The sequence below is a fragment of the Lithobates pipiens genome, unplaced genomic scaffold (genome assembly GCF_037356315.1).
Source record: "Lithobates pipiens isolate NorthernLeopardFrog02 unplaced genomic scaffold, aLitPip1_a1.2 Scaffold_22, whole genome shotgun sequence".
In the NCBI taxonomy this organism is placed as follows: domain Eukaryota; kingdom Metazoa; phylum Chordata; class Amphibia; order Anura; family Ranidae; genus Lithobates; species Lithobates pipiens.
This window is the reverse complement of record NW_027507784.1, coordinates 80,640,291-80,662,394: the sequence shown is the minus strand read 5'-3', so window position 1 is coordinate 80,662,394 and position 22,104 is coordinate 80,640,291. Positions and strand designations below refer to the sequence as shown.

The window sequence follows — 22,104 nt, the reverse complement described above, 5'->3', positions numbered from 1 at the left end:
GATACAGATACTAGTATTGGTATCGGTGCCGATACCGAGCATTTGCACGAGTACTTGTACTCGCGCAAAATGCTCCGATGCTTGACCCGATACTTGGGCAGCCTCAGGGGTGATCGGTGCGGCGGTGGGGGGAGTTACATGCACTGATCTCCCTGTATAGATTTTCTGACAGTCATTTCTCCTCCTCTGTAACTGGCCGCACTGATCACCCCTGTGTCCTCCTCTGGGTCCCCCTGCGTCCTCCCTGGCTCTCCGTATCCTCCTCTGTGTCCCGATCTGTTTTATCCTCCGGGTCCCCCTGCGTCCTTCGCGGGTCTCTGGCTACTCATCCGGTCCCCTCATGTCCTCCTCTAGGTCCCCCTGTGTCCTTCCCAGATCTCTGTCTCCTCCTGTCCCCCCCGTGTCCTAAATTGTAATAAAAATACTGACAAGTGCCACTGTCACATGACATTAAAAAAAAGTATTGGTACTTGTACTCAGTCCTAAAAAAATGGTATTGGTGCAAACTTAATTGGGAACATCCAAAATAACCCTGCTTTAGCAGAATTCTTGATATTTTAATTTCAGCACAGAACCAGAAGTATGTTGAGGACATCTTGGCATTGAGTACCCAAGGTTTATAACGGGGGTTCACTAAATGGCAAACTGTGGTTCTGACCCAGACTGCGCAACAGTCCTGTCATGCCACTTACCAGCTTTGGTGCCCTCTCTCTGTCTCTGTTCTCCCGCCTTGCTGCCACTAGCATACTTACAGCAGGCGAGGCAGGAGGTGCTGCATATCAGGACAGAGAACAGGATTTTGTAATTGCTTGTTTGTTATTGTATTAAGTTGGGCAGCACTCGCCCTCTGTCTCAAGATTCAGCACCTCTGGCCCCTGTCTGCTGTCAGGTTGATAGCGGGGGCCAGGGGCGGGAGACCAGAAACAGAGAGAACACTCAGCTGTTGTGCCTCTGCCCTGGTAGGACTGTGCAGGGGAGGCTGAATGATGAAAGGGGGGCTGTGATGAGAGGGGGGCTATGACTGCAAGGGACAATATGATGTGTAAAGGGGCACTGTGTAAAGGGGTACTGTGATGTGTAAAGGGGGTACTGTGATATGGGAACTGGGACACTGTTGGACTGCTTTAAAGGGGGGGGGGGAAATGTGGACACTGATGTAAAGGGGGAGCAGTGATGTTGAGAAAGGATGTGATGGGGTGGCTGCGGACAGTCATGTTCAGGGGGGACTGTGATGTAAAAGGGGGCTGTGAGGTTTTCTAGCACAAACATGAGATTTGGACCTCTGCCAGAAGAAAATGTTACAAACTGAACTTTAATTTAACACCCCTGGTTTATAAGATGCCAGCAGCTGATGCAACCTTGTAGATTTCACTGGTTGGGCTTAAAAAAAATCAGATGTCTTTTTAATATTTGCAAGACTCCATCATAATGGCTATTCCAGGTAGGCGGACTTTGGGACTGGTGTAGATCGCTTACTATTGGTGCCCACCAAGAGATTTCAAAGCTGTGGCGATTCCATCTGCTGCATCTTCCCAAACCTGAAATATAATTTTTGGCTAGGATAGCCCCTTACAGACCCTTTCCGAAGCTAAAGATACTGTTAATCCTTGCAGCTGGAGGCTTAATGAACTTGTGGAGAAGGCGATGGTGCGTTCTGAAGGATGAGACCTTCATGTGGTTCCGTACCAAACAAGAAGCTCTGAAATCTGGATGGCTGTATAAGAAAGGAGGTGGTATGTCCACGCTGTCGCGACGCAACTGGAAGAGACGCTGGTTTGTGCTGAGAGAGTCCAAGCTGATGTATTTTGAGAATGACAGTGAGGAGCGGCTGAGAGGAACCATCGATGTCCGAACAGCCAAGTGAGTGTCAGTTCTTTGTTCAGAATGCTCCACAATTGGTCTTTTTTTCTCTTCATTTTGGTGTAGGCTTGTTAAGCCTAAACAACAAATGGTGGGTTGTGATTTGGGCAATCAAACCTTTAGCTTGCAGACATTAATTAAAAAAAAGTTTTGATCTTTCATATTATAAATCTGTGGTCCAGCTGTAGCCTTAAAAGAAAAGTGCGGGAATTAAAAAAAATAAAAAAAATAAAAAGTCATACTCACCCTGGTGGATGCAGTATTGGTTCAATGCTGCAACTGTCCCCCGCCGCCTCAATGGTTGAGAACCGAGCAATCAAAAACTGCTGATCGCTCAGTTCTCAGTCTTCAGTGAAGACTGCGGCTCTCTGCTCCTTCAGCACTCACTGTAATGCTGGGCTGTGAAGGGGGGCGGGAGTGGATAGTCATTGGCCAATAGCAGACTTTAGCACACTTAGGGCCGGTTCACACGGCGAGGCGAGGCGACACAGCTCGCCTCGCCTCGCTCCCGCAAGTCGCCCCCATTCAGTACTATGGAACCGTTCTGAGAGGAGCGACTCGAGTCGCTCCGACTCAGAAAAAAGGTTCCTGTACTACTTCGGGGCGACTTCGGGGGTGACTTGCATTGACTTCTATGCAGAAGTCCTCTGCAAGTCGCCGCTGAGCTCCCCGCAAGTCGCGACGAGGTAAGTCGGAGACGCCTCGCCGCGGCTCGCTGTGTGAACCGGCCCTTATAGTCCATTGATACACCTTCCAGCAACCCTTACCTCAGACAGAGAGCTGGGAGAAGAGTCCTGCAAGAATCTGGCATTGCACCCTTGATCCAATTATCACAGGTGCAATACTTTGCAAGATCCTGTGAAAGATAATAAATGCCCATATTTTTTTTTTCCCTTTTAAAAATGTGCATTTATATTTTTTTTTTTAAAGTTGAACTAAAGTCTGCCATAGATGTAGCAAGCAATTTTCATTCTTCCAATCACTGAGTTGCAGACAAGAACATCACTCCCAGATCCAGAGCTATTGTGTTCTCCTGGCGGGGGTGGGGAGTTGGGAGCCGACCCCACCGGGAAAACACAGTGATTACTGCTAGTGACGATAATAGCCACTAGCAATAATCGTATGTAAAACCCAACAGGCTGGTTGTACCCAAGTCGATCGATCAAATTGGGTGCATTCAGCCTCCTCATACATGGTTCTAATCTCGGCTGGTCCCGGCTGAACTGGCCGAGATTCAAACCGACTATGATCTGCTTTAGCTATTAAGCATTACAATACTAAGTATGTTATGTAATAAAATTAAGATTTCGGACTGTGTCTAAAATTCTTCTGAGCTTTTTAAAGCTATTGTCAAATAAAACTAGATTCTAAAAGATACATAGTTATTGGGTTGCAGAAATCCCAGTGGCTCAAATTCACTAAAGCACAATACATGCTTAATTTTAATGCTCATTCTTTAAAGAGGAAGTAAACCCCGATGGGTTTACTTCCTCTTTCATTCCCTGCAAAGGTAAAGCATAATGGACTATTATGCATCGCATAGTAGCCCATTATCTGTCCCTTACCTGACACAGGAGCCAGCGAAGTCACCGCTGTCCCCTGTAGTCCGGCGCATCCATCTTCTCGGTGGGTCTCGCCGCTCCGCCGCTGTCATTCGGCGAAGCCGCGTGACGTCACTCCCGCGCATGCACACGGGAGCCGCCACGCGCAGCATATCACCGTTGACGGGTGCCGCGCTCAGTGCGCCTGCACGCCACTGTCTACAGCGGTGCCTGCCTTTCGGCAAATATCTCCTAAACCGTGTAGGTTTACGAGATATTTCTTGGACCTACAGGTAAGCCTTAATCTAGGCTTACCTGTAGGTCAAAGTGTGTTGTAAGGGTTTACAACCACTTTAAAATTACTATAAGCAATACAGAATTCTAGATTAAATTTACTATCTTGCTCAACTTCCTTCAATATACATTTTTCTATGGATTCATTTTATTTCTCACCCAGTAGGGGCTATATGTATAAGAGGTCCTGTAGCTTGTATGCTAAGTGCAAAGATAGCATCATATCAACCATATTTGTTACGTCCTTCAGAGCCATCATTGATATACACGAGAAGGAGAATGCTTTGGATGTTGTGACGGAAGAGAGGACGTATCACATTGTGGCAGAGACTCCAGAAGATGCAAGGTGAGGAGAATCCTTCAGGCTGCATTCACACCTGAGCGTTTTCAGCTCATAAAATGCCAGAAAAAAAACACCTGAAAAACGCCCAACAAGCAAAATCCCATTCATTTCAATGGCACCTGTTCACATCTGAGCGTGAAGAAAAAACGCCCTAAGCTCAAAAAAAAAAAAACAGGAGCAGATTACAGGTGTTTTTCTGCCTTTTTACATTGGTGACCTGAAAAAAAAAAAAACGCAGTAAAAAATCACAACTTTGAAAACACTCAAGTGTGAATGCAGCCTCAAAGTCATATAGTTACATAGTTGGTAAGGTTGAATAAAGACACCAGTCCAACTAGTCCCTTACCAATCTTTTCCCTTATCCCTGTATACTGTGCTCGCTAAGATACACGTCCACAAGCTTTTATAAAATTCTCAATACTTCATGCTGACACCATCGATTGTGGAAGTGAATTCCCACATCCTTACTGCTCTGACAGTAAAGTACTTTATCATCTATTTTTAAAGTGTACCTCTAGTGATTAAATAGTGCCATGCTTGTACACAAGTGTTTTTAAGTGGCTTTGAATTCCCATGCTATGTCCGTCCTGGTATACCACATTTAAAGTACATCTTAAGCTTAAAAAAAAATACAAATTTTCTTTCAATAATATATTAAAGGTTTTTAGGAAATTAAAGCAATTTTAAAGGCAGATTTAAAAAAAAATAATAATAATAAACATGTTTTATACTTACCTCCTCTGTGCAATGGTTTTGCATAGAGCAGCCCTGATCCTTCTCTTCCCGGGTCCTCCACCGGTGCTCCTGGCCCCTCCTTCCTGCTGAATACCCCCAAAGCTAGCAGCTTGCTATGGGGGCAGGCTCCCAAGTGGAGTCTCTGTGTCTCCATTTACACACACAGCTTCGGCTCAGCCCCGTCCCCTCTCTCTCCTCATTGGCTCGCTGGCTGTGAAGCTTCCACTTTTCCTATACCCGACTGCTGGAATGAGAAGAAATGGATTGTGATGTAAGCTGGGGTCTTCACAATACTCCCTCCTCCCCTTCCACTAGTCTTTTCACTCTCCTTACCCCACTCTGCTCTTCCCTTCTAACTCTCGGGACCCTAATTAAAGGGAATGGGCTCTAGGGACCCTGATGTAAGGGGCTGGCTTTGGGCATCCTAATGAAAGGGGGACTCTGATGTAAGGGGGGACACTAGGGATCCTGATGTTAGGGGGAGCTATTTGGACACCAATGTAAGGGGGTACTTTGGGATTCTAATATATGGGGATACTTTGCAGACCCTAATGAAAGTGGGATCTCTGATGTAAGGGCGAACTCTAGGGACCCCGATTTAAAGGAGCGGGGACTCTTGGGATGAGGGAAGACTCTGGGAACCCTGATGTAAGGGAGGGAACTTTGCACACCCTAATATTAGGGGTAAATACTGATGTAAGTTGGTCAGGCCCAGGCCTAAAGCTGTGTAAGGGGCTCAGAATTTTCTGATGACCGCCCTTTTCCCCACACACTGCACCAATGTTCCACATACCACTGGATTATGATCGCGTTTAACGGTTAAAAAGGCCATCCCACCCCCATATCTCCAAGCACAGATCTCTGGGCAAAAGGGGCGGAGCGGCGGCTGGTACTTTTGTACCTCTCACATGTCTCTATAGACCGGCATAGCTGTGCTCTGCTGAGATGAGAAAAGCTGTCCAAGCTTCCAGCTAGCACACAGGCAGGCCGCCTGCGGCCTGGCCACTGTGCACCCACCCTGGGCTCTAAGTAGCAGCCTGGAGAGAGCAGTGCCAATGGGGAATGAGAAGGCGAGGGGACCTATCACTGACAAATGCCCTGCTCTGTCCCCATCCTCCTCCCCAACCTGTGAGCGGTGCACTAAGTACCAACGCATTCATGCAGAAAAGAAGGTCTGTTAATGACTTCTGCCAACACATTTTTCTTTTTCTTTTTTTAAACATTTTTGTTTTGACTTTTTTTTTTATTTGTTTTTTTGTCATAAAATTGACAATAATTAACAGGTGCAATGACCAAATATAATAGGACAGCACAGGTAGCATAAACGTCGTACAAAGTGTATAACAATATCCTGAGAGACCACCAGGAGACAGATCCCAGTCAAAGAAAAATGATATATACAGTGGGTATAGAAAATAATCACCCCCTTTCAAATAATCACATTTTGTTGCTTTGCAGCCTGATATGAAGACAGGTGGTTTTTGTTTTAGCCAGCTGTATTTACTTAGGTATGCAGGGGTAGGAAACCTCGGCACTCCAGCTGTGCTGAAACTACAAATCCCATCATGCCTCTGTCTCTAGGAGTCATTCCTGTGATTGTCAGGGTCTTGCAATGTCGTATGGGACTTGTAGTTTCAAAGCACCTGGAGGGCCGAGGTTGCCTACCCGTAACTAGTGCAACTTAACATTCAAGTGAAAGAACACCAACATGTCAAAAAATAAATCAAAAACAGAATCACGGAGTTGGAAAAATGATCACCACATATCGCTTAGTGTTGAGGCCAAATCATTCAATTTAAGTCTCATCTGACCACCTTAAATGCACCTTGAAGATTCAGTGGCCGCATGGAAAAGGGTGTTCTGCTCAGAGATGAGAAACGAAGAGATCTATTAGTAAAAGCAGCACACTTTACACATTACACGTTGTTAGGCACACATTTAACCCCTTGATTTCCCTAGATGTTAACCCCTTTCCAGCCTTTTTTTATTACTGAGCGTGTATAGCAGTGATGGCAAACCTTGGCACCCCAGATGTTTTGAAACTACATTTCCCATGATGCTCAGGCAATCTGCAGTGTAGTTGAGCATCATGGGAAATGTAGTTCCAAAACATCTGGGGTGCCAAGGTTCACCATCACTGGTGTATAGTGTCATCACTGATCACTGTATTGGTGTCATTGGTGATGTCAGTGGCAGTTAGGGCGTTCCCCTCCAGTGTCAGTTTGTGTCAGATTGTCCGCTGCACTATTGCAGTCTCAAAAGATCGCTGATCAACACCATTAGTAGTATTAATTAAAAAAAAAATTCCAGTATATACCATAGCTTGTAGGTGCTATAACTTTCACATAAACCAATCAATATACACTTTATTGGGATTTTTTTTTATCAGACATGTAGCAGAATACATTTTGGCCAAGAGAAATTAGATTTTAAAATTTTTTTATTTATTTTTGTTATGTTTTGTAGCAGAAAGTAAAAAATATTGATTTTTTTTTTTTTTTTTTGGTTTGTTTTTCAGTGGTGATCAAATACCACAAAAAAGCGTATTTTGTGTGAAAAAAATAATCTAAATTTTGCTTGGATATAGTGTTGCACGACTGCGCAATTGCCAATCAAAATAGCGCACTGCTGAATAGCGAAAAATAGCCTGGACATGAAGGTGGTAAAACCTTCCAAAACTCAAGTGGTTAATCACTTAAGGACCGGAAAGATTTACCCCCTTAATGACCAGGCCATTTTTTGCGATATGGCACCATGTCCTTTTAACTAACAATTGCGTGCTCCTGCGACGTTGTACCCAAACAAAACATATGTCCTTTTTTTTCCACAAATTGAGCTTTCTTTTGGTGGTATTTGATAACCTCTGTGGTTTTTATTTTTTACGCTATAAACATTTTGCTATAATAAATATCCCAAAACAATTTAAAAAAACGAATTTCTTCATTGGTTTAGGCCAATATGTATTCTTCTACATATTTTTGGTAAACAAAGAAATCGCAATAAGCGTATATTGACTGGTTTTCACAAGAGTCTACAAAATAGGGGATAGATATATGATATATGATATATGATATATGATTATATATATATATATATATATATATATATATAATTATTTATTTTATTTTATTTTTTGCAAGTAATGGCATCGATTTGCAATCTTTAGCGTGACCGCAACATTGCGTCGGACAGATCGGATTGACACTTTTTTTTTTTTTGTTATGGAACCAGTGACATTTATACAGCGATCAGAGATAAAAATAGCCACTGATTAAATGTCACTGGCTTAGTGATAACCACTAGGGAAGGGCTTAATACTAGGGGGCGATCAAGGGGTTAAGTCTTCACTAGGGAGGTGTTTCTAACTGTAATGGGAGGGGACTGACTAGAGGAGGAGAGACATTGCTGTTCCTGATCACTAGGAACAGCAGATCTGTCTCTCCTCCCCTGTCAGAATGGGGATCTGTTTGACAGACCCCTGGTTCTGGCTCTCTGTGGAGCGATCACGGGTGGCTGGTGGACATCGCAGTAATGCACAATGGCTCCGGCGTTGTGACGCTGTTGCCCCCCCCATCGCTCTTAAAGCAGCCGACATATACCTACAGAGATTTGAGCAGCCGTACCAACCTGCTGCAGTATGACGACGGCAGCTGGTCGGCAAGCGGTTAAAGTAGGCTTTCCTTCTGCTTTAGGAATACTGTATACAGTGACTAATGATGCCAGACTAACGCTTGCAGTCCCTATACAGCAGGGCTGGATTGTGAGAGGAACAAGCAGTACAAGGAGCCACTCAGTTCATTTGTGCTGACAAGAAGCATGCTGGTAGGGGGAAGAAGCAGAGTGACAGAGAGATGAGCTCATTACTGTGCTGCTTCTCCTTTCATTATCCAATCACAGGCTAGTAGCGGGTCCATGGACAATCTTGGGCTCAGAGGAAGTGGGTTGAATGATACTGGCCATTAAACTGAGGATCTGTAGGGGCTTAAAAATGTACTGCCGGGGGAAATATCTGGATTGAAGCTGAATATTGCATGGTTTTGTTACTTTCTTATAATAGGCCTTTCATCATTCTATTGTTGTGTTTTTGGCTTTTTTTTTTTTAAGTGACCTTCTTTACTAACGTGCATTTATTTGTCCCCCGCCACCCAATTTTCAGCGGCTGGTTCAATGTTCTGAGCCGAGTTCACATGGCGACCGCCCAACAGCTGCGAGATATGAGGGATGAGCAAGCCAACCCCAAGAATGCTGTGGTGAGTGTCTGCTCTATGAGTCAGGAGTTTCAGTTCCCGCGGACAGAATTCCTGCCCCCTTTCCCAGACAGGACGGCGATCTCTCCTACCCACGTTACAGCCATTTCCCGCTAATCTGTTCTGCATTACTGTGAAAGACGAACAATCTTCTTTGTTTCCTGCAGGGAACGCTGGACGTCGGGCTCATTGATTCTGTCTGCGCATCCGACTGTCCGGACAGGTAATGTGCATTGTGTACTGTCACTATTCTATATCATGAGCATTAGAGTGATCACAGTGCTTGTCATCTGTTAGCCGTTGTATAATGATCCATTTCCATAAAATGTTTTATATGCACTGTGCAATTTAGCTCTCAAGGCTCGTTCTCGCATGCAGCAGCCCTCGCCACCCCTCTAAAAAGCTTTTCAGAGGGCAGTTGCTGGTTGGTTGAGAGGTGATATGCCCCCTCACCTGCTGTTTCAGGGCCCTTTTATACCGAACGCAGTTGGATGCATTTTGAACTGCACTCCAACTGCATAGACATCCCAAAATCGAAGTAATCCTATGGGCACAGTTCACATCATTGCAGTGCAGCACGGCGCAATTTTCTGCACCGAAAATGCAGGGAACACACTACAAACGAGCTTTAAACGCACAGTATCTGCACTGCTCCAGATTCCCTTAAGCCAAGAAAGCCAAGCCCAAAAACGTATAGAAAAATGCACTGCAAAACACATTCAAGCGCACTTCAAATGCATGTAAAGATGCAGTCAAAAACGTGCAGTTTCTGGTGTGAATGGGCCCTTAGGGCTGCATGTTTATATGCGTTTGAAGCGTGCTAGACATGCAATTGGTGCACACTTTACATGCATTTTGTGCTGTGTTTGCAGTGCACTTTTCGATATGTTTTTTTGGGCTTGGCTTTCTTGGCTTAAAGAGGCATGGTGCAGTGCAATTGAAGTGCATCGTTGGCCTGTTTTGCGGCTCAGAAAAATGCTCTACTTTTCTTTAACTGCGCTGCACTGCATTGATGTAAACTATGCCCATAGGATTACCTTGATTTTGGGCTGTCTGTGCAGTTGGATTGCAGTTCAAAATGCATCCAAGTGCGTTCGGTGTGAAAGGACCTTAAGCCTTCAAAGGGCTGCACCACCGTGCTGCGGCTACGTGCGTTGCACATGGTTGCGCCACAACGCCTTTGACTTGAATGTGTCGCGTCACGTTTCCAACAGGGGTTTTTCATCTTTTTATTCCCCTGTCGCATATGTACAGCCCTGAGCGCCTGCATCCAACAAGGGACTAAGGGGTTGATTTACTTTATTAAATAAAGTAGTGGTCCCTTAAGGAGGAAGTAAACCCTGATGAGTTTACTTCCTCTTTGATTCCCTGCAAAGGTAAAGCATAATAGACTACTATGCATCGCATAGTAGTCCATTATGTGTCACCTACCTGACACAGGAGCCAGCGAAGTCACCGCTGTCCCCTGTAGTTCTGAGCGTCTTCTTGGTGGGTCTCGCTGCTCCGGCACTGTGATTCGCCGGAGCACCGATGACATCACTCCCGCGCATGCGCACGGGAGCCGACACTCGTGGCATATCGCCGCGATCTGCGGCTTGCCCAGTGCGCCTGCGCCATAGACAGCGGTGACTGTCTCCAGGTAAATATCTCCTAAACCGTATAGGTTTAGGAGATATTTTTTGGACCTACAGGTAAGCCTTAATCTAGGCTTACCTGTAGGTCAAAGTGGTTTGTAAGGGTTTACAACCACTTTAAAGTGGTTGTAAACCCTTTTGTGTGACATTTACCTATAGGCAAGTCTAAAATAAGGCTTAACTATAAGTAGTGGAAATATCTCTTAAACATGTGCTGTTTAGGATGTAATTCACTTGTAGTGCGCCAATGTCGTCATCGGCGCATGCGTTGTGAGGAAATGGACCACCGTGCCGTTTCTTCTCCCAACATGTGCCGTGGCTGACGGCTCCCATGCACATGCGCGGGAGTGACGTCACGCGGCTCAGGCCAGAGTCCGCAGCTCCGGAAGGAAAAGGGGCGAAGATGGACGTGGCCTGCACAGGGGACAGCGCGGGCTTTGTTTTCAGGTTTTGCAATGCATTTGCAGGCCTTGTGGGGAGCAAAAGAGGAAGTAAAACCCATCGGGTTTACTTCCTCTTTAATAATAATTTTTTATGATTTTTGCATTGATGTTTTTGTTTTCTTTATTTCCCAAGAGCATCATATACATGTATTTTATTTATTTTTTGCCTCTCATTCTCCTATAGACCCAACTCCTTTGTGATTATCACTGCAAACCGCGTCATTCACTGCAACACGGACATTGCGGAGGAGATGCACCACTGGATCTCATTGCTACAGAAACCACGAGGAGAGGCCAAGGTGGATGGCCAAGAGTTCCTTGTCAGAGGTGTGTCCCCCCACTACTGCCTCTTCCCACCAATTATACTACCTGGCTATGGTGAAAATGACCGTGATACAAAAAAAGACGCCACTTGCCCTCATCTTTAGCTGGTCATAGCAGTAAGCAGCATTGGAAGGCTACATAAGATATAAACAGCGCCAAGGATAAATCCAAGGGAAAAAAACCAAGCTTCCTTACCGACCAGCTCGCAGACATCCAATTAAACGTATCTAACAGTATGCGTTTAAAAGCAGGGCTTTAGTCTGCACACATTTGCAAATGCATGCGTAAGCCACAGAGCAAAGCCACGGCACCCTGGTATCTGTGGTACCTAATACTAACTTATAACTGTCCCCACAGTGGAGGCACATGCATCCTGATGGATAGGTGAGGACAGGTGGAGTGAAGGGGAGCCACCCCTTCTTAAAGGTACAGGAGCATACTGAGCACCCAGCATGTAGCTCAATGGCTGCGAAGGTGTCAGTGCATTGCCTGACCAATATACACAACAGTGATGCAAAAAAGACACCACTGCCCCCATCTATAGCTGGCCATGGTGAAAATGACCTCTTTGTATGCCCTGCTGTCTGTCAGAAACCATTAAATCAGGATGAGACAGAAGTACAGTTAAATCAGCCCTGACACTGTCCTCATAAATAAAATGTATTCTCTGTGTGTGTCTCTTTTAGGTTGGCTGCATAAAGAGGTCCAGAACAGCAACAAAATGGCCTCTCTGAAACTAAAGCGGCGCTGGTTTGTGCTGACCCGAAATTCTTTGGACTATTACAAAACATCGGAGAGGACGGCCTCTAAGCTCGGGACCTTAGTTCTAAACAGCTTGTGTTCTGTGGTGCAGGCGGATGAGAAAACGCACAGCGAAACTGGTATGGGAAGTGGTGGTGTTTGGTAGTACTGCGGTTGTAAAGTCATCATATGGCTCACTAACCTTCACTGACCTCCTATTGCAGGATATTGGAATATTGTAGTCTATGGAAGAAAACACTCCTATAGACTCTACACCAAACTGCTGAATGAGGCCATGAGATGGGCGAACGCCATCCAGGGAGTGATTGATAGTAAGGCCCCGATAGAGACCCCAACGCAGCAGCTCATCCGAGATATCAAGGTAAATACAGCTTTATTTTATGTTCTCGTTTTAGGAGCATTTAGGTAACTATGTTATATTAAATATATATGTACACAGTGGTCAGTGGTCTTTTTAAAGAATATATAAACCCAACATTTCTTATTCCATATATGTAACGACTGTACCATGTGCTAGTATGAGAAAGTATCCTGTTCTCTTTGTATTGCTACCTTTGTGCTTGCCTATTAAAATTGACCACACTAGGCAGGAGAGCATACCATGGTCAGTTCTCTAGCTATACTGGGAAATTGTCCTGCTCTCCTCCAATGATCAAACTTGTCCTGCACAGCTATTCATTGGGAAGATCAGTGAACTGCTGTTTCTCCTCCCTGAGCTAAGTATGCAGCTAAGAATGAAGTTTAGGTGATTACTTATATAAAGGGGAAAAAGGTATCTATAATGTTTATATGTATACATATTTACCTTTCATTTCTACTTTAAAGCAGAGGTCCGCCTACCGCTGCAAAAATTAAAAGCCAGCAGCTGCACATACTTCAGCTGCTGAATTTTAATAATCGGACACTTAACTGTCCTGGAGTCCAACGACGTCAGCATCACAGCTGATGTTTCCATCAGCTGTCGGGTGCATGCCGCCTCCACTGCAAATAAGGGAATCCGGCAGTATTGCCTTATGGCGTCACGCCGGGAACACTACTGTGCATGCGCTTGCCCGGTGGCTGGGGAAAGAGGAGGAGGGAGCCCGGGCGGTGACAACAATACCCGCGGCTGTGCCGAAATGCATCGGGGGGGGGAGGAGTACTACGAACAGAAGTTCCACTTTTGGGTGGAACTCTGCTTTAAACTGAATGGGTTGTTTTACAAAGTGAGAGTTTACATATACTTTAACTACCTCTAGACTGTAATCTGCAGATTAATAATACTCCCTTTCATGGTGCCCGGTGCTGAGGGAATATTGATCTGGGTCTCTCCATTGACCACTATCAGCCAATACTGTGCATAGTCATCTGTCCAACTGGGCTGTCAGCTTCTATCTCTGCTAAGATCAGGAACCAGCCTGCATGGTTCATGATCATTGGATCACTGTGGCAGTTTTGACATGATTATGGCAGGCTGGAGGTTACTTCACAAGTAAACCATTCAGCGTGCAGAAGGCAGTGTGCGTTTTGTTTAATACAGTTGCACATTCTGGTTTATTTACTAAACGCAAATAGACTGTGCACTTTGCAAAGTACATTTTGCTCCAGAACTTAATAAATGAAGGGAAGCTCTGCTAACTTCCATCATCCAATCATGTGCAAGCAAAAATTAGATTTTTCTTTTTCTCTGCATGTGATTGGGTATTCTTTGCAAAGTGAAGCTTTACCTTCTGTAAGCTCTGGAGCAACTGCATTTTGCAGAGTGCACTGTCAGTCTATCCCAGTGGCGGCTGGTGTTGTGTTGTGTGCCCCCCCCGGCACTTACACCATCGGTTGTGGACAGGCTCTTGCGGGTTGCGGGCTCCTACGGGCAGCAGGCGGGTTGTGGGCTCCGACTGGTTTGCAGGCTCCTATTGGTGGCGGGATTCAATGGGCAGCAGGCAGCGGTCAGGTTGCGTGCTCCTATGGGCAGCGGGCAGTGCCTGGGTTGTGGGCTTTTATGGGCGGTGGGTAGCAGGCGGGTTGCGGGCTCCTATGAGAAGCAGACAGCAGCTCCTGTGTAGTTTCTGCTGCACGCCGGCTACTGCCATGCGGCCCACACCTCCTCCTACTAGGCGTCCAATAGGATTGCCTGTCCTTTCAGGCAATCGAGTGACGGGTCTCCAGACCCGCTTCCTGATTGGCCGGGAGGAGGATTAGAGTAATGATAGCGAATATTTATTCGCTATTGTCACACAACTGGATGGGATCACTGCACCCGAGCCTACACTTTTTTTGAAGCCTATTATTTTTTGAGCCTCTGGCTCTAATAACGTGCTTCAAACTCCCTCCCCCTATTGGAATCCATGCGTCCGGTGCCCTGTATGTAGATCAGGGGGCTGGACACATGGATAGGGGGGATCCCACTCGTCCGCCCCTAATGGACCAGCTGCCGCTGGTCTATTAGCCTTTAGTAAATCAATCCCTAGATGTTCATCATACAAGTTTGTAGGTGCTCCCTCCCTGTAGGTGATCATGTGTCTCTCATAGCACAATACGCATCCTTGCTGAACAACTGCTGCAGAAATCACAATGGGATAAGCCACATATAGTACATTGTTTTCAGTGGAAATCTCTCTTTAGAGATGTGTGCATTGGCACAGTGAACAAGCATGTATGTTGGGGCCTCAACAAGCCCACTAGTGGCCAAAACTCGTTGGTGGGGAGGGTGACCTCTCCTGCTGGTGAAGAGCAGAGCTGAAGCCATCTTACACTACCGGATTTAGTTCTAGTCACAGTGATGCAGCGTCCTGTGTGCGATTGGTTGCCATTTGTCTGCAACATTATTTGCTGCTGGGCAGTCAGAAATGAAATAATCTGTGTAGGCTCTTCCAATCACCAAGAAGTTGTTACATTTTCTTTTACATTTGAGCATCACCATTTTCTTTTTCTTTTTAAGGAGAACAGCCTGAACAGTGAAGCTGTAGAGCAGACATACAGGAGGAATCCCATCCTGAGATATACCCAGCATCCCCTGCACTCCCCTCTGCTTCCGTTGCCCTATGGAGACGTCAGCCTCAGTTGTATGTATCCTCGTCTGCAACGTCATTCACTGATTTATCTAGAACTGTTTTTTCCCCCAGTTTACAAAGTCAGCCCATGGCTTTCTAAAGGTCTTGGATACTCCAGCAGTGATCTCCATAAGGCTGGGTTCACACTATTGCGAATTGGATGCGAGTTTCCCCGCAACCAATTCACATGACAGGAGATTGTGACCGGCTCTCAATGGAGCCGGTTCACATATCTCCGGAGTGGCTTGCACAGGAGTCCTGTGTGTCTTTTGGTCCATTTCAAGGCTGAATTCAGCCCAAAATTTGTCCCGATTCATCCCTGAAATGGAGAGCGGGGACGCACCAGACCCCTACAGCGAGCCGCATCCATCGTAGATGTGAACCCAGCCTCAAGGTCCTGACTGTGCTCCTTGCCATCTGTGATTTATTTATTTTTGTTCCTGAGGACCTTTGTATTGTCCATTTCCTCCTCCATGAAAATGTTCAGACAGGGGAAAAAAAAGTACCCCTTCTAATTGGGCAATTGTTGAGTCCCAGGCTCCTTTTCCCTGTGATTTCCTGTACTGTACCCACAACAAAGTCGAGTTGGGCTGAGCTCTGCTCGCCCATTCAAAGGAAGCTTTGTATTTTATGAAAGTATACAATGTATTCCTTTGCAGAGCCATTCATAGGAAGCTTTGTATTTTATGAATGACCAAAAGGCTTCCTCTGATTGGCTGAATTGGAGATTGTGACGTCATCCACACGTATCTCCACCTCAGCTAATCAAAAGAAGCCTTGTATTAATTCCTAAAACACTAAAGCTTTTAGTGAATAGCTAAACAGCGCTCGGCCCAACACAGTTTTGTTCCTCCTGCAGGGCGCACCTACATCATAGGGACGTTGCTTTGTGCACTGGTCCAAATCATTTGGTGGAGGGGGTATTATGGTGTGGGTTTGTTTTTCAGGGGTTGGGCTTCGCCCTTTAGTTCCCATGAAGGAAACACTTAAGGCGTCAGCATACCAAGACATTTTGGACAATTTCATGCTCCCAACTTTGTGGGAGCGGTTTGGGGATGGCCCCTCCCTGTTCCAACATGACTGCGCACCAGTGCACAAAGCAAGGTCCATAAAGACATGGATGAGCGAGTTTGAGGTGGAGGAACTTGACTGGCCTGCACAGAGTCCTCATCTCAGCTCGATGGAACACCTTTGGGATGAATTCGAGTGGAGACTGCAAGCCAGGCCTATTCGGCCAACATCAGTGCCTGACCTCACAAATGCGCTTTTCTGGAAGAATGGTCAAACATTCCCATAGACACACTCCTAAACCTTGTGGACAGCCTTCCCAAAAGAGTTGAAGCTGTTATAGCTGCAAAGGGTGGACCAACTCAATATTGAACCCTACAGACTAAGACTGGGATGCCATTAAAACTCATGTGCGTGTATGCAAATGTAGACCCAATACTCTTGGTAATATAGTGTACCGCTATAGATCCATCACGTGAGGGTCAAGATGCTTGTCAGATGGTCTCATAGAAGTCTATATGAATAAGTTGTGCTAAAGGAAATGTCATGGGTTTCTTTCAAGACAGATAGGCCGCGTACACACGGGCGGACTGTTCGCCCAACCTTGTCCGCTGAACAGTGTTTGGGCGGACAGTCCGCTCGTGTGTGGGCTTTCAGCGGACAGTTTCAGCGGACAGTTGGACGGACAAAGTCTTTCGGAAATTCCGAAAAACTGTCCGCTGAAACTGTGTTTGAGCGAACAGTCCGCCCGTGTGTGGGCCTGTCCGCTGTACTTTCGAAATGAGCGGACTGTTCCCGCTCGGAAAGTCCGCCCATTTCGAGCGCGTGTACAGGTAGGCGGGGCCCGCGAAGGAGACGTCGCGGGCTCCGCCGCCTGGAATGGGCTTAAAGGGGAACCCCAACGCCGAAAAAAATCGGCGTGGGGGTTCCCCCCAAGTCCACACCAGACCCTTGTCCGAGCACGCTACCCGGTCGGCCAGGAAAGGGGGCGAGCGAGCGCGCCCCCCCTCCTGAGCCGTACCAGGCCGTGTGCCCTCAACATGGGGGGTGCCTTGGGGAAGGGGGGGCCGCGCGGCCCCCCCACCCCAAAGCACCTTGTCCCCATGTTGATGAGGACAAGGGCCTCTTCCCGACAACCCTGGCCGTTGGTTGTCGGGGTCTGCGGGCGGGGGGCTTATCGGAATCCGGGAGCCCCCTTTAAGAAGGGGGCCCCCGGATACCGGCCCCCCACCCTATTTGAATGAGTATGGGGTACAATGTACCCCTACCCATTCACCTGTGAAATAAAGTACAAAAAAAAACACAACACATGGAAAAAGTATTTTATTGCACAGCTCCGGGGGTCTTCCGTCTTCGGGGGTCTTCTCGCCGGACTCCTCCGCTATGTGTGTGTAGCTCTTTTGCTAGCGGAGGAGTCCGGCTTTCTTCCTCCCCGCCGCCGGCCTCTTCTCCCGACTTCGGGGGTCTTGTCCCCCTCTTCGGTTCTTCTGCCGGGCCACCGCGCCTGGTCCGGTGGCCCGGTCTTCTGTCGCCGTCTTCCGTTCTTCTGTCGCCGCCTTCGGTTCTTCTGCCGGGCCACCGCGCCTTCTTGTAGCTCTTTTACAGGCGGTGGCCCGGTCTTCTGTCGCCGCTGTCGTCGTCGCCGCCGCCGCCGCCGCCTTCCGTTCTTGTTCTTCTTCTTGTTCTTCTTCTTCTTCTCCTGGAGATGACACGTCGCTCTCTCCGGCCGGAATGCCAGAGCCGCGCTGTGCGGTCACTTATATAGTGACAATGGGGCGGTGTCACATGGTATATGTCACATGGTGACCCCGCCCCCTTACGATGTCATAGTCCCCATGTGACATCAACCCATGTGACCAACCCATGTGACATATACCATGTGACACCGCCCCATTGTCACTATATAAGTGGCAGCGGAGCGCGTCCCTGGCATTCCTGCCGGAGAGCTCGTCGAGTCAACATCTCCAGGAGAAGAAGAAGAAGAAGAAGAAGAACAAGAACGGAAGGCGGCGGCGGCGGCGACGACGACAGCGGCGACAGAAGACCGGGCCACCGCCTGTAAAAGAGCTACAAGAAGGCGCGGTGGCCCGGCAGAAGAACCGAAGGCGGCGACAGAAGAACGGAAGACGGCGACAGAAGACCGGGCCACCGGACCAGGCGCGGTGGCCCGGCAGAAGAACCGAAGAGGGGGACAAGACCCCCGAAGTCGGGAGAAGAGGCCGGCGGCGGGGAGGAAGAAAGCCGGACTCCTCCGCTAGTAAAAGAGCTACACACACATAGCGGAGGAGTCCGGCGAGAAGACCCCCGAAGACGGAAGACCCCCGGAGCTGTGCAATAAAATATTTTTTCCCTGTGTTGTGTTTTTTTTTGTACTTTATTTCACAGGTGAATGGGTAGGGGTACATTGTACCCCATACTCATTCACATAGGGTGGGGGGCCGGTATCCGGGGGCCCCCTTCTTAAAGGGGGCTCCCGGATTCCCATAAGCCCCCCGCCCGCAGACCCCGACAACCAACGGCCAGGGTTGTCGGGAAGAGGCCCTTGTCCTCATCAACATGGGGACAAGGTGCTTTGGGGTGGGGGGGCCGCGCGGCCCCCCCTTCCCCAAGGCACCCCCCCATGTTGAGGGCACGCGGCCTGGTGCGGCTCAGGAGGGGGGGCGCGCTCGCTCGCCCCCCTTTCCTGGCCGGCCGGGTAGCGTGCTCGGACAAGGGTCTGGTGTGGACTTTGGGGGAACCCCCACGCCGATTTTTTTCGGCGTTGGGGTTCCCCTTTAAGCCCATTCCAGGCGGCGGAGCCCGCGAAGTATCCTTCGCGGGCCCCGCCTACCTGTACACGCGCTCGAAATGGGCGGATTTGCCTCCTCCTTACGTGGGCGAGTCCGTTCATTTCAAAAGTTGAGCGAACTGTTTGCCCAACCTTGTTCGTCAAACAGTCCGCTCGTGTGTGGGCAAGTCCGCTCATGCAAATTTTGAGCGGACTGTTTGCCGAAACTGTTTGACGAACAAGGTTGGGCAAACAGTCCGCGCGTGTGTACGCGGCCATACACTTGAAAAGTTTGCTCCTCTGTGCACACTGATATCCAGATTTATGTTCATTTCCACAAGTTAAAAATGGGAGATCAGCGGGTTTTGTCTATGACCAGACTGAGCACGGCTGTCAGTAATAAAAGCCACAGATAGAGGAATATATATCCTGTGTTAATATATAGTGTCAGGGCTATTCATTTCCTTTTTAGCACTCAAACTCTTGTTTAGGATTAAATGTCCTGTATGATTACATGTCCTTTATGATACAATACATTTCCATGCTTACCGGGACTGCAGTGAATAAAATGACCCAGAGAACCCAAAGTAACCTCTGAGCATTGACTTCCAGCTCCCATTGTCACCATTGTAATAGTGAATGAGGGAACTCTAAATGCCCTTTAAAGAAATTCACTTCCTCCTTTCCAAACAATAAACAATATGAGTTAGGCTTTCGTGAAAATAAACCTTGAACAATGAAGTGACATAAATTATACCCAGATCTCCGTTATAGGTAGCGGGAAACTTTGTTTGTAGACAAGTCCATATAGTTACAGTGAATAGTCTGCCCATTTGGGTTAAAGAGTAAGAACGATGTATTTCAATTGTATGCCAGGGCAAAACAACATAACCAGTGCAGGTCACAGCACATTCCCCATGTTTTATCAAGTGGTGTCAGCCCTGCCCATTTTTTTTTTTTTTTTGGCCAAACAGCTTAAACCTCTTTACGGTCTCTTTATTGATACAAAACTGAATATTAGCGATGTACACGTTGGGAAAAAATGTATTTTACGTTTTGGATGCATTTGTTAACCACCTTCAATTCCAGACACTTTAACTCCCTTCCTCCCCAGGCCAATTTTCATCTTTTACCGAATGACAATTAAGTGGTCATACAAAACTGTACCCACATGAAATTTTTTTTATTTAAAAAGGTCAAAAAAAATCCTGAACATTTTTGGAAAAAACCCAAAAAACTTGTTCTTCGTTTGTTATAAAAGTTTGCAAAGAAATAATTGTTCTGCATAAATTTAGGCCAAAATGTATTCTGCTACATTTCTTTGGTGAAAATAACCCAAATCAGCGTATCTGATTTAGTCTGTAGGAAACTTGGCATCCACAAACTATGGTTCATATCTGAAAATCGATTGATCCTGATCTACTGACGACCTATCTCATTTCTTGAGGCCTGAAAACGACAGGACAGTACAAATATCCCCCAAATGAACCCTTTTTGGAAAGTAGACAGTCCATGGTATTTAGTAAGCGGCATGACGAGTCTTTTAAAGTTGCAATTTTGTGCCAAAATTTTTTGGAAAATTAATAAATGTAAAAAAAACACACTTTTTTTTTTTAATATACTGTCACCAGTGCAGCATCATCATATGACTGATTTGGCGGTGATCAGGAACACTGATTGATGACAGTATGTATAATTTATTTTTAAAAATTGCCCTTTTTTTCATTTTTTTTACACACTGTGACCCGGGCAATAGTGTTACCATACTGACACTGTACTACTATGGGGAAGTGATCAGGATATATAGATTTTTTTTTTTTTTTTTACATATTGATTGCTTATACCAGTAAATTTCATTAGTATAAGCTACCATTTTTACTAAATGAAATGGAATCATTCCATGTGTATTGTTATGATTAAGCTGTGCTTGGTCACAGCTAATCACATGATACAGATTGGCCCTGTCTGTACCATGTGATCATTGTGACCAATCACAGCTAGCAACACAATTGTACACAATGGATAGCATGAAAGGAAACCTTTCATTGTTTACAATTGTCATGTGATCTGCTGTGATTGGCTATAGCGATCACATGGTACTGGCAGCGAGCTGGTACACTGATCGGTCATTGGCTGTACACAGCCGGTGATAAATCGCTCCACAGCTCGGCTTGTTCCAGGAGGACGCAGATGGTGACAAATCGTGCCTCAGCGTGGCTTGTTGCGACATCCACCCAGAACAGCGAATGTACTGCCCAGTTGTCAATTGACAATAGGCCAGTGATGGCGAACCTTTTTGACCCGGAGTGGCCAAACTGCAACACAAAACCAACTTAATTTTTTTCAAATAACACTGCCAGCACTGCAATTAGTGATAGCCAAAGATGATCCCAGAAACACAGCAACAACGCTTCCTTCGAACAGATGTCCTCTCACACTCGGTTGCCTGTGGCGACACCCACAACTGGCACTGCAGGGCCAGAATCCTTGCAGCCACTTTGTCCCCTGGCTCACTGCATGCTGCTCCAGTCTCTCTCCCTTGCAGCAATGACCCCTCTCCCTCTCCAGGTGGTGATGCTGGGCTGGACATTAAAATGGATCTATAGTCTTCTGGGACTACATGTCCCATGGTGCACTTGTCCTCTCTCCTCATTGGTCCCTGGCTGCCTTTACAACTCCTTTTAATATGTTCAATATTTTGGGAGATTAGTTATGCACTCCGAGTCATCCCTGCTAGTCCAACCCACAAGAGAAATGGAATGAGCTGATTGGACAATACGGATGCACCAGACTGCAGTCAATAAGTAATGAATGTAACAAAATGAATTTTGGATTCATTCATTATATTATGATTTGGAGATTCTGATGGACCTGCTTTCATCCAACCCAAACACAATAAGTAGCAATTGTCTCTTCACTTTTATACTTTACTGTATTTTTTTGCAATAGGTTTCCATTTCAGATGTAGTGTATTTTTTTTTTTATAATGAAGAAAAATCTTATTAGAATATTCACGCTATGCTCACTAGAATAAAAAAAAGATTGGATCCGAATCAAATTGGATCATTTGTTATGTCATTACATTATTTCAGATGCTTCAAACATTAACAAAAGGCC

General features: G+C 46.4%; 1 protein-coding gene across 2 annotated transcripts in view; it reads left to right on the top strand.

The window, feature by feature from the left end:
- The window catches only part of LOC143923858 (unconventional myosin-X-like), a 253,802-nt gene that overhangs the window by 204,782 nt on the left and 26,916 nt on the right, over nt 1-22,104 (top strand). For both annotated transcript variants that reach the window (XM_077447780.1, XM_077447779.1), the window contains 8 exons: nt 1,614-1,860; nt 3,946-4,041; nt 8,930-9,023; nt 9,188-9,243; nt 11,282-11,424; nt 12,108-12,302; nt 12,387-12,544; nt 15,101-15,224. In XM_077447780.1, the coding sequence (XP_077303906.1) occupies nt 1,614-1,860; nt 3,946-4,041; nt 8,930-9,023; nt 9,188-9,243; nt 11,282-11,424; nt 12,108-12,302; nt 12,387-12,544; nt 15,101-15,224 (1,113 nt within the window). The remainder of the gene's footprint in view (nt 1-1,613; nt 1,861-3,945; nt 4,042-8,929; nt 9,024-9,187; nt 9,244-11,281; nt 11,425-12,107; nt 12,303-12,386; nt 12,545-15,100; nt 15,225-22,104) is intronic.